The sequence below is a fragment of the Daucus carota genome, chromosome 2 (genome assembly GCF_001625215.2).
Source record: "Daucus carota subsp. sativus chromosome 2, DH1 v3.0, whole genome shotgun sequence".
In the NCBI taxonomy this organism is placed as follows: domain Eukaryota; kingdom Viridiplantae; phylum Streptophyta; class Magnoliopsida; order Apiales; family Apiaceae; genus Daucus; species Daucus carota.
The window spans coordinates 29,193,222-29,205,284 of NC_030382.2; the positions used below are offsets into that span (position 1 = coordinate 29,193,222).

The 12,063-nt window shown below is 35.5% G+C and overlaps 2 protein-coding genes across 3 annotated transcripts; one reads left to right on the forward strand and one right to left on the reverse strand.

Annotated features, from left to right (window-relative positions):
* The first annotated feature begins 3,578 nt into the window (after positions 1-3,578).
* Positions 3,579-6,704, forward strand: LOC135150489 (uncharacterized). Its single transcript, XM_064086815.1, has 6 exons — positions 3,579-3,762; positions 4,084-4,162; positions 4,716-4,878; positions 5,139-5,331; positions 5,685-5,924; positions 6,481-6,704. Exons 1-6 carry the CDS (start codon positions 3,579-3,581, stop codon positions 6,696-6,698), a joined length of 1,077 nt encoding a protein of 358 aa, XP_063942885.1. The 3' UTR covers positions 6,699-6,704.
* A 795-nt stretch (positions 6,705-7,499) lies between these two features.
* On the reverse strand, positions 7,500-11,217 carry LOC108206728 (auxin-responsive protein SAUR21-like). 2 transcript variants are annotated; one of them, XM_064087091.1, is made up of 3 exons: positions 10,783-11,217; positions 10,088-10,211; positions 7,500-8,054 (listed from the first exon to the last, which is right to left on the reverse strand). In XM_064087091.1, exon 3 carries the CDS (start codon positions 8,048-8,050, stop codon positions 7,763-7,765), a length of 288 nt encoding a protein of 95 aa, XP_063943161.1. In that variant the 5' UTR covers positions 8,051-8,054; positions 10,088-10,211; positions 10,783-11,217; the 3' UTR covers positions 7,500-7,762. The 2 variants fall into 2 exon arrangements, with proteins under 2 accessions (XP_063943161.1, XP_017232605.1); XM_017377116.2 differs by having other exon boundaries at positions 10,704-11,217.
* Positions 11,218-12,063: the final 846 nt, after the last annotated feature.

The following is a 12,063-nucleotide window of genomic DNA, read 5'->3' on the forward strand; positions in this document are numbered from 1 at the left end:
AATAACCAACCAAGATATCCTGAAATATCTTGCTTCAGGGGTTGCACTGAAATCTTTCGAGTACTTGGACAACATCTTCATTGCTTCCACAATCTTGAATACTTCAATCTTTATTCTTCACTGAGGCATGAACATATTGATGAACTTCTTCCAGTGAACTTATTCTTTCAAGACTGTAGATGGCTTCTTCAACCTTTGTCTTCGTATCTTCCGATTTCGGTGCAGGCGTAGTGTTATTTACTTGTCCTGTTCTATTGTTGAGTTATCATCCCTATGTAACAGATAGGGTTGTCTTTACATTTAGACTTACACAAAGCCACGTTGAAGAGGAAGGGACTTGCTGATATTGAGCCTACATCAAGGGGCAAGTCTCCTGTAGTTGAAGAATCTGTGAAGGCACCGAAAGATCAACGTATCATTGTATACAAAAGGACTTACAAGAATAAGCACAAGGTAAAGGCAGTCCAGGAGGAGACTCCGATCTGCTTGAACAGACTTAGGACCATGGCACTGAAAAGTCGGAAGGTGGACCGAGGACTATACTCAGGTCAAGAACTGCAAAACACCCTCCAAAGAAGGCTACTCGGTGAAAAGACGAGCTCGTTTCTAGTTTAACATGTCCTTGGAAATTTCTTCACATGCATTGCCGTCGATTCAGGCAGCTTCATTAAGCCTTTTCAATTTCAGAATAGAATTTTCAGCCAAAAACGAATGCACATAATGTTGTCTTACATTTAGATGAACCAAACTGCATGATAAAAATTTATGCAATTATAATGCTCATATCTTCTGTATATCAATTTTTGTTATCTTGTTTATATGCCATGGATTTTGATAGATGGTTAAGCAGGTTTTAAGTACACAATCACTGTACATTATGCAAGGAACTGCAGGAGGAAAATGTTTATGTATATCGTGTAAAAGTACAAAATTAAGAACAAAACATTTTTTTTGGAAAAATTAAATTTATTACCTATCCTGTCTTGGTACTTTATATATACATAAAATACGATAAATACACACATTAAAAATCCGCTTTATTACCAAAGCAAACTCCACGCAGCAGTCTGTTCTGGAGAGAGCTTTTTTAACTAAATTAAAGTGGGGTCTGAAATGTTTGGGGAGAATGGAGGGGATTAAAGAAAAACGAGAGCTTTCTACAGTTGGAGGTTCGTGTAGACAGATCCAAATACTGACTACAGTGGCTCAAACACAATCAGACTGAGCCCATCTGGATGAAAGCCTGTTCTTTGAACACACGAAGACCACGTCTTCCTAAGGTAGAACCGGACATTGGACTTCAACGCTCACACCCCTTGTTCTGAGTTTCCCCACCTCTGATCCCCTCGGTGATCCCCTCGGCCATGACCAAAGGAGACGGGAATGATGGGAATAAAAGAGCTGGTAGAGCACAGAGCACTTGCAGTTACCATCTCACTCACTTTGAACCTAGTTGCTTATTCTCACATCGGAAGTGAATCGAGAGGAACATTCATCACATTCTTCTCTTTACAGGTCGATCCGATCACCCAATCAGACAGAAAACTGGTTCGAACACATGTATATGTAATATTTGATAGTATGTAATCCACATTATGTATAAAACACAACTCGATATTATGTAATTAATCTCATTGTACCGGAAGTATGTTATCTCAAATCTTTTCTCCACACATGTCAAAAGATTCCTTCTACTTGTCAAGAAATTATTACCAAATCAAATTATGAAAAATTTCATCTATATACATACATTTATTCAATATTCTTCGATTTTAGTTAGATGATAAATTATGCTTCTCACATCACCAAAAAATAATATGTATTATTTAATACTCTTCAATATTAACATGCACATTTTTCTTCAAACACGCTCTACAAATCATTTTTTCCAATCATATTCAATGATTTGTATTATGTTGAATCTGACACTTTGCAACTGTATCATATTTGAAATCTGAAGCACTACAAATTGATTGATTGTAACCTAATATGTATATGTAAAATTTGACGTCAATAAATACGAAAGTTGCAATTTTATTACAAGGGAAATCTATTATATCAATCTTTTCATGCATATATATCTTTTTCAATTCCTTTTGTTTGCATATAACAATATTAACACCCTAAAGTCCCTAAAGTAAATTATGTAGAAGTATTTGTTTCATCTATTTACAATTATTCATCCAATATTCTTTTATGATAAATTTTATTTTTGAAGTCTTACAAACACTATCTGATTTTCTGTCATATATTACTATACACACATTCTTTTCTTAAACACTATCTGATTTTCTGTCATATATTATGCAGTTTTGAGAAAACTTCAAGATCATATACTCTGCAACTTTTCATTGGAGATGATATCATATATATATATATTATCAATCTATAATAATATTCATTTTGCTCCTTTATCATTGTAATTAACGTGGAGTCAAGGTATTGACAAATATTAACAAATTATAGCTGATTTGACGTAAAATCTGAACTTGTCATTCTGTATTAAATATATAAAATCATACTGTACAGTTTGTATATGTTAAATATGATACTATGTAATTCATACATTATATACAAAATTTGACACTCTACGACCTGCATACTATGAATATATATATAAAATATGATACTATACAATCTCATTACAATGAAAATCCAATATCTCAATTATTTCCTCCATATCAACAATATTTCATTTACTTTACGACATTACTTCAATAAAAACTTGAAAATTTCACAAATAAACACAAAGAAATTAGATGTACATTTCATTCATCACATGAAGACCGAAAATCAACAAACCAAAAGGACACATGACAAAGAATACCATTTTAATTTTTTTTTAAATGAACTTGGAAGCTCTTTCACTCCACTAAAGTGATAATATTAAAAAAACAGAGTACACAGCTGTAAGCATTTGAGATAAGAGTGTGAACCAAATTCAACAAGATGAGATCCAATTTAAGAACAAAAGACGATAATTCATACATATGATATTGAAAATTAATGATAAAATCACAAGTAGGTGGCTGAACAACAAACACAATAAAAAATATCTTCATTCTCATCCTACTTAAATCCAAAATTCATTAAATAACCGTTTTTATTTGTAAAGTTTTGGTTAAAACAAATTCACACATTCCGATTCTCTTTCTTTTCTGCGAGGAAAATAGAAAAGAAAAAAATTTGAATCGAAAAAGAGGAGCACCCACTCTATGTATTACCGGTACCAAGTACCCAAACATACAATATACCAGCACAGCTTCTCTCTTTCTTTTTACTCTGTCTCTCTCGTATCTCTTCCTCAAAGCCCCTCCATCTGGCCTTTCTGAAAGCTACACATATCTTGTAACAAAACAGAGGTTTTGCAATGGCTTAAAACCCTCCCTTTAGCCCCTGAGTTTCGTCCGACCCTTGAAGAATTTCAGGATCCAATTTCGTCCGACCCTTGAGGAGATGGATTGAGTGATGATTTTGAATGTGGGAGATACGGATTGGAATTTGAGGGGTGCAGCGAGGTCCAGAAGGTGTCTGCTGAGATTTGTGAAGGATGATATACCCAGTATTACATCCCCAATATGGTGTATATAGGAATGTTATTTAGCTGGTTCGCATGGCATGTGAAAGATCATGACCTGCATAGCCTCAACTATATGCACACTGGTGAGAGGAAGACCTGGTATGGAGTGCCTCAGAATGCAGCAGCCGCGTTTGAGGATGTGATCTGTGATCACGGATATAATGGAGAGATGAATCCTCTCTGTGAGTTTGGTTATTATTGAAATTATGCTCCATTTGTCTCAATTTATGTTTGTCATAGTATGCTTTTAACATGTGCTGTTTGCAACTGATATGATTTTATTGGGTGCCGAAATTGTCATTGCCATGCTTAACAAACCATTTTTCTTATTTGTATGTCTAATTTAATGTTTAGTTCTGTGGGGTTGAAGCTTTATGCATTTTATGAGGGGAAGTACTTAATAAATTCTGCATATTGTGTCAGAATGTCATAGTATAAAAACCATTGAATTGTTCTGCATATTTTTGTTCATTACTCACTAGTTTTAGTGTGAACAACTGCAGTGAGTTATGCTACTCTTGGTCAAAAGACTACCGTACTGTCTCCGGAAGTAATTGTAAATGCAGGCATACCATGTTGCAGGTAAGTGTTTCATATCTATGGTTGACACTTATCTTTTTCTGTTAAAAGTTTATAACAAAAGGCCTGATTTGTTCCTTTTCCCACTGTTCACATGTAGACTTGATCATTAGGACCTTTTCACAGAGCATCAATTGTATTTATCTGACTGTATTATTTTCTGGCTAGGAAGCACCGACTCGGGTACGGCGACACGGGACACAGGACACGGGATACGGGGATTCGCCAATTAGCGAAGAGTCCTGGATACGGGACACGACAAAAAAAAAGTAATATAAAATATATAATTTATATATGTTGAATATTAAACAACTTCGCACTTGAACTCATTGTCCCACTCGTATATTTATATAATCAAGTGATCTTTAGCAAATATATATATAAAATGTATGTATATATAGGCTTTTCTGTATATATATCAGACTGAGAGATGAAAAACAGAGGGAGATAGCTAAACATTTATATACATATTAAACATTTATATACATATAGAATCTGTATACATATAAAAGACAATTGGTATTAGGTTATAAACATTACTGGGCCTTTTTTAAAGTTGGGCAGAGGTTTTGGTTGCATGTCGGCTGCATTTGTGTTCCGACACGCCACATGGCGTATCGGATACGTACTCAGCCGTGTCGGTGCCGTGTCCCCGTGTCAGCCGTGTCCGACACGCATACGGCAGCTTTATTGCCGTGTCCGTGCTTCCCAGTTTTCTGGCAATGTATTTACATATTTCTTCCCCCTCCTTTATTCCCTTGTGAAACCAGGTTGGTACAAAATCCAGGAGAATTCTTAGTCACTTTTCCAAGGGCTTACCACTCAGGATTCAGTCATGGTTAGACATCTGTTTACATTGGATTTTGTCTGTAATATTTTTATATTGATACTATATCTCCTAACTTGAACATTTACACTCAAGAAAATGGACCTGTTTAATGTGAGCGGTTGCCATATGCAGGACTTTTTCCATGTTTAGCTTGTGGGGTTTTATGTTTGCCTGTGCTGCAAATCTGCAATCATAAAACCTGGTGAAGTGGATGTGCATAGTCTGATTTCGGCTGATTGTGGCAATATTGGAGGTAGTGGTGTTGCTTCTGACATTGCTTCTAGTAATAGGTGGTTTTGCTCCCCTGGATATGCCAAGAATGCTGTGCTGGAGTCTTGTTTAGGTAATGAATACATACTAGTTTAGAGCTTTTCTCTGTATAAATTTCTAGTCAAACCCGTAGTAAACATTTCTGTAGCTTTATTGTATGTCTAAACTTGTAAATGCTTACGAAAACAGATTTGCTCCCTTTCTCAATCACAGACATGCTAAGACTCCCATACTATATTTTTTGCATGCCATAGTATAGTTGTTTCTCGTGCAGTGTATTTATGGGTTAAGCTTTCTGAAAAGTAGGTTAAATACATATCACGAAGGTAATCCGATTGGCAGTATAAAGACACCCACATTTTGTAGTGTGATGGTGTGCTTTACTTCACTTTAGCAATCAATATAATCTTACTTGACTAAATGCAGGGACGATGGAAGCTTCCTGTAGTAGTAGACCACCAAAGGATATATCCTCACTTGCTCTTATAGCTTTGAATTATGAGGATGCTTCCGACTCCGAAACTGAAGCGAGCGAAGTTCCCCCAGTATCCGGCCTTGCTAAGGAGTCCTTTCCATCACATGTCTTCTATATTCAGCATGCTTTTGAAGTTAAACAGAAACTGGATGTGCTTGGGGGCATGCATATGTTACTCCTTTGTCATCCAGGTACATTATTAGTTGTAATAGTTTATACTTGATTACGTGATTTTAAGTAATTGCTTGTAAATCTGTTGTCAGGTCTGATGAGATTATTCTTGTGAGTATGATTATGGTTCTTTATAGTTTCTACAACGAAGCAAATTCAAAAGATAAAGTGCCATCCTTTGGCCCCAATACGCATTTTTAAATTGTGACCAGGCAACTGATTGCGGACAAATATATGTAAAAAATTCAAGAAATGGAAGTATTTGCTATTTCTCAGATTTAGAAATGCGAGAACCCAAGCCACGCCAGACCTCAATTATTGTATATAACCCTGTCATTTGCTATAAACTTGTAGTCAATTGCAGTTGAGAGATATCATGTGCTCACAACTTTGCCCTCCGTTTTCTCTGTAACGCCTCCTAGATTTTTGGCAATTTAATTAGCATACAAAGAGTAAAATGCATTATATTTATTGATGAATTGCATACTGTCTTTACAATTTGGTGCATGCTGCAACGAAATTGTTAAAATTAATCTACTTGTCCTTTTATAACATTTAGAAATGATTGTTATGCAGATTATTCGAAGTTTCTGGCAGAAACAAAACTAGTGGCTGATGAACTGGGAGCAGAACAAATTTCGAGCGATATTTCCTTCAGGACAGCCACTGAAGAAGACAAGAAGAGAATCAAATCAGCTGTAGACAGTGAAGGGTCCATTGACGGGAATGTTGACTGGGATGCAAAATGCTGGGGGCCAATCTTTCTTTCAGTGCCAACCCAAGTCAAACATTAAAGAGAAAGGGTATGCATGATCCTGAGCCAACCCAAAGAAGCAAGTTTCCAAGATTTGAAGAGTCAGCCGAGGCGACAGACCAGGAACAGGTTATAGTATCTCATAATTTACCTAAGTACTACTCCCTCCGTTTCAATTTACATGTCCACTTTTAAGAAAATTTTTTGTTTTAAATTACTTGTCCACTTCAACTTTCAATGCAAAATCATATTTCCAAAGTCATTTCTACTTCACATATCTCTTATTTATATTTCCCAGATCAATCTCACTCCACATATTTTGATCATTTAATACAATTAATTTGTGAACATACACTTTTCTTAAACTGTGTGATTTTTTTTAAAGTAGACATCTAATTTGAAACGGAGGGAGTACATCTGAAAGATCTAGAGCATCATGGGTACTGAAAGATCTAGAGCATCATGGGTATCCGTATGCCTCGTATTACTAAACTCAAACAAATCCTTAATTCACAGGTCATCGTACTTATCAAATCCTGATCTTACCTCAACAATTCCAAAGGGGTGCTTGGCAGTTTATATTGGGGAGAAGCAAAGAAGCCGATTTGTGGTACCCATTTCAATCCTGAATGAGCCTGCCTTTCAAGGTTTGTTAAGTCAAGCCGAGAAAGAATTTGGATTCAATCATCCGGAAGGAGGTCTTATGATTCCTTGCTCAGTGGACACATTCATTGATCTCACTTCGCGCCTGACAGTTTATAATTGAAAACAATTTGTGTATTTTTAGATGTTAGAGCAACTTTGATCTCATCATATAAGTTATGTAGGAAAAGCATAAGTTGATACTCAATTTTTTTAAATGTATTGACCATTTATCTCAGTGTATGTATATAAATGAGATTAGAACCAGTCATACAAAACACCTCCATGAAAGACTAGTTTCAAGAATAATTCCATGTAGATATTGATGTCTTGAATTACAAAGTATCAGCCAATTCCCTGCCTAAAAGATTTACATGTTTACATTTCCTGGACTAGTTCACAAAATTGGTCTACAACTATCTAACAACATAAATATATGTATCTGCCTACATATATAAACTCTCATAATCTGTTCAACAGATCAATGAAGGTGTCTTCTTTGCATGGAATTGTGAGGCCCCCTTCTGGATGAGTAAACCCAAATTCTTCCTCAGCTTGACATAACAGGTCTTGAAATGTAGGCTCATTTAAGTAAGAGATTGGAACTACAAATCTTCTTCTTTGGTTCTCCCCAACATAAACTGCCATGCATCCCTTGGGGATATTTGTATTACGATCAAGATTTGTTGAGGAAAATTGTCGGTTGAGAATTTGCTTGAGATTAGTGATACGAGGCACGCGGATACCCATGAATCTGACAAAAAAAGAAGCTTTCAGGGTAAACTTTGGGGATATGAAAATACAAGGACTTCTGCAGATTGATCAAATGATTTTGACACAAGATTACACTCAATTTTATAATAAATTTATTTAAGTCTCCAATGGTGTTTATATAGAACTGATAGAATGTATTGGTGGTTGATCAAAATGCAGATTGAGTGGCATCTGCACATGCTATTCTCTTTCAATGGCCACACATGTTTAAGACTAATGTTAGGACTTAAATGTCTGTGAAAGACATCATGTCCTACTATTTGTTTTGAACAAATCTCAACCTGAAATTTTCTTATCTGTATTTATGCTTTATGATTATGGTGGAGATGCATATAATATGTAGTGAAGATGAACCACATGCATCTAAAAGCTGGAAACTTCAAATGTCATGTTATTAGTTCTTGTGGTCAATAGTTTTAAGTTAGGTGCTCATGTGATGGTGTTTTTATTACATAATCCCAGCTGCTTCTTTTGCTGAATTGATGTACCTTGTACTAGAAAACGCCAGCTGATTTAACTTGTCATATTTAATTATCCTGAATAAAAGGGTAAATTTCCTCTAAGAAACAAACTATCAGATTAAATGGTTGCGATTCTGTCAAGTTGTAGCTGCATTATGTGAAAATATCATATCTGGAATAAGGAAGGTATACTATCTGTAGGTGATAAAAACAACGCCAATGAACACTTAGTATGTCATCCCCACCAAAACAATTTACGACAATTTAAAAACGTAGAAATTATATCCTGCATGCCTCCCAAATAAACTTAGTATGAAACACTTAGAATGTAGGGCAGCATATGTTCTTCAGAATTTATATATACCACTTAGAATGCAGATTGAGTGGCACAGATGCACACTATTAAAGACAAACTCATAACATAAAATCTATATCCTGCCTGCTAGATAGATCTTTGGTGGAGTCTTTAGCTATGGAGTAGTTATGTCTGCAACCCACATATGTCTTCCTTTTAGTTTGATTTTTTTTGTTCACACATATGACAATTGTAGGAAACCGTCTATTCTTCAGCAATCGTATACCAGGTCAAGATCTGACATTGGGTCGAGATTTCTTAAGCAGGCATAGTCGGAATTGATGTTTCCCACCACACTTATATACCATGTTATAAGTCATAAATACATGTAGCTACTGAAAGACAAGATCATGTGTTTAGTGTCTAATGCCTCACCACTCAATGTGCAATATGATGAGATCTTTTATACAACTTTCTTCTTGCTCTATATAAACACTTAACTAAGCGTTACTAAAATTCATCACAAACTCACTTGTCTAAGTCTAAAGCCTGAACTACAAAAATATATACAGGTCCTAGTGTTTTCTCAGTTTCTCTGAACTCTTATCTGAAAGATCTATAGCATCATGGGTATCCGTATGCCTCGTATTACTAATCTTAAGCAGATCCTTAACAGGTCGTCATTCTTATTGAATCCTGATCTCGCGTCAACAATTCCAAAGGGGTGCTTGGCAGTTTATATTGGCGAGAGGCAAAGAAGCCGATTTGTGGTACCCATTTCAATCCTGAATGAGCCTGCCTTTCAAGGTTTGTTAAGTCAAGCCGAGGAAGAATTTGGATTCAATCATCCTGAAGGTGGTCTTACAATTCCTTGCTCAGTGGACACATTCATTAATCTCACGTCATGCCTGAACAATTTCTAATAGTGTTTTTTTTATATACTTTTAGATAGTATACCACCTCCGATCTCATTTGATGAGCTTCTGAGTGTACATTGTAGAACAGAGATCTCTTCATACAAACTTTGTAGGGAGCCCATAATTTGACACTCAATTGATTTTGATCATATTGATTTCTCTTATTCTCATAACTGGATACTTTTTATTTATATAAGCACATAGATAAGCAGTGGTTGAAATCATCACAATTTTAATTGTCTAAAGCCTTATTCATACAACATACAACTTTACCTAGTATTACTAATCTTGATAAATCCTGATTATACTCTAACAATTCCAAAAGGGTTGGTTAGCATACCTGAATGAACCCTGCCTTTCAAGACTTATCAAGTTAACCCGAGGAAGAATATGGATTCCATCATCCGGAAGGTGGCCTCAAAATTCCCTGCACAGAGGACACGTTCCTTGACCTCACTTGGCGCCTACAAAATTATATTGAAAAACAGTTTATTTAATCGTTAAATAGCATAGCATCTCCAAACATATTTACTTAGCTTAAAAATGTGTACAGTAGCATAGAGATTTTTAAATTGCATTATATAAGCGAGATATAATAGTCAGATACTCGATTTGCACCAAGACACATTGATTACGGTTTCTGTTGATACTGTTTCTATCTAACAAATTTTTATCTGAAAACAAATTACTAACTCTCTCAAAGATAAGAATTGTTCTTGGAACATATCCGTAATATACAAAACCTACAAAAAAAACCAACTAAATATGCCAAGGTATAGCAGTCTAAGAGCCTGTTTGTCCAGGCTTCAAGCTGGGACTTTAAACTGTTTCTAATTTTAAGCTGAAAAATGTATGTTTGTGTAATAAGTTAGAAGCCGACTTAAAGTCAGAATTAAGCCAGAAACTGACTCAAAGCCAGAAGTTAGTTTGATGTACTTTTTAAATCCTAATCTTACCTCAACGATTCCAAAGGGGTGCTTGGCAGTTTATATTGTGGAGAGGCAAAGAAGCCGATTTGTAGTACCCATTTCATACCTGAATGAGCCTGCCTTTCAATATTTGTTAAGTCAAGCCGAGGAAGAATTTGGATTTAATCATCCGGAAGGAGGTCTTACAATTCCTTGCTCAGTGGACACATTCATTGATCTCACTTCGCGCCTGAGAAATTTAAAATGGAAAACAATTTGTGTATTTTTAGATGTTAGAGCAACTGTGATCTCATACGATGAGCATCTGAGTGTCAATTGTAGAACAGAGGTTTTTCATATAAGTTATGTAGGAAAAGCATAAGTTGATACTCAGTTTTTTGAATGTATTGACCATCAGTTATTCTCAAAGATGCTTTTTATATTGAACCTGTTATTATTCCTAAATCAAATCACTAAGTTCCTTGTGAAGTTACGATACTTTCCCCCCAAATACATCCCTACATATATCAACACAGCCATTTTTTATATTACTATAACATTTGCTTCTAACAATGTGTATTATCTCTAGTGTTATTACAAGTACTCTGAGCTAGTGTATATATATGAGATTAGAACCAGTTATACAAAACATCTCCATGAAAGACTAGTTTCAAGAATAAATCCATGTAGATATTGTTGTCTTGAATTACAAAGTATCAGCCAATTCCCTGCCTAAAGATTTACATGTTTATATTACCTGGACTAGTTCACAAAATTGGTATACAACTATCTAACAACATAAAAATATGTATCTGCCTACATATATAAACTCTCATATTCTATTCAACAGATCAATGAAGGTGTCTTCTTTGCATGGAATCGTGAGGCCTCCTTCTGGATGACTAAACCCAAATTCTTCCTCAGCTTGACTTAACAGGTCTTGGAACGTAGGCTCATTTAAGTAAGAGATCGGAACTACAAATCTTCTTCTTTGGTTCTCCCCAACATAAACTGCCATGCATCCCTTAGGGACATTTGTACTACGATCAAGATTTGTTGAGGAGAATTGGCGGTTAAGCATTTGCTTGAGACTAGTGATACGAGGAACATGGATACCCATGAATTTGACAAAAAAAATGAAATTTTCCGGGTAAACTTTGGGGATATGAAAATACAAGGACTTCTGCAGATTGATCAAATGGTTTTGACACTAGATTACACTCAAGTTTATAATGACTTTGGTTAAGTTTCCAATGGTGTTTATATAGAACTGATTGAATGTATTGGCCGTTGATCAAAATGCAGATTGAGTGGCACAGATGCATTAGGCATCAGCACATGCTATTCTCTTTCACTGGCCACATATGTTTAAGACTAATGTTAGGAATTATATGTCTGTTAAGAGACA

What these genes read in the sequence shown, in the direction of transcription:
- LOC108206728 (XM_064087091.1), bottom strand. Translation starts at nt 8,050, where the DNA reads ATGGGTATCCGCGTGCCTCGTATCACTAATCTCAAGCAAATTCTCAAC.
- LOC135150489 (XM_064086815.1), top strand. Translation starts at nt 3,579, where the DNA reads ATGGTGTATATAGGAATGTTATTTAGCTGGTTCGCATGGCATGTGAAA. An exon ending in TGGAGAGATGAATCCTCTCT is followed by an intron (nt 3,763 to 4,083) that starts GTGAGTTTGGTT and finishes GAACAACTGCAG; the next exon opens with TGAGTTATGCTACTCTTGGT. An exon ending in GCAGGCATACCATGTTGCAG is followed by an intron (nt 4,163 to 4,715) that starts GTAAGTGTTTCA and finishes CCTTTTTTAAAG; the next exon opens with TTGGGCAGAGGTTTTGGTTG.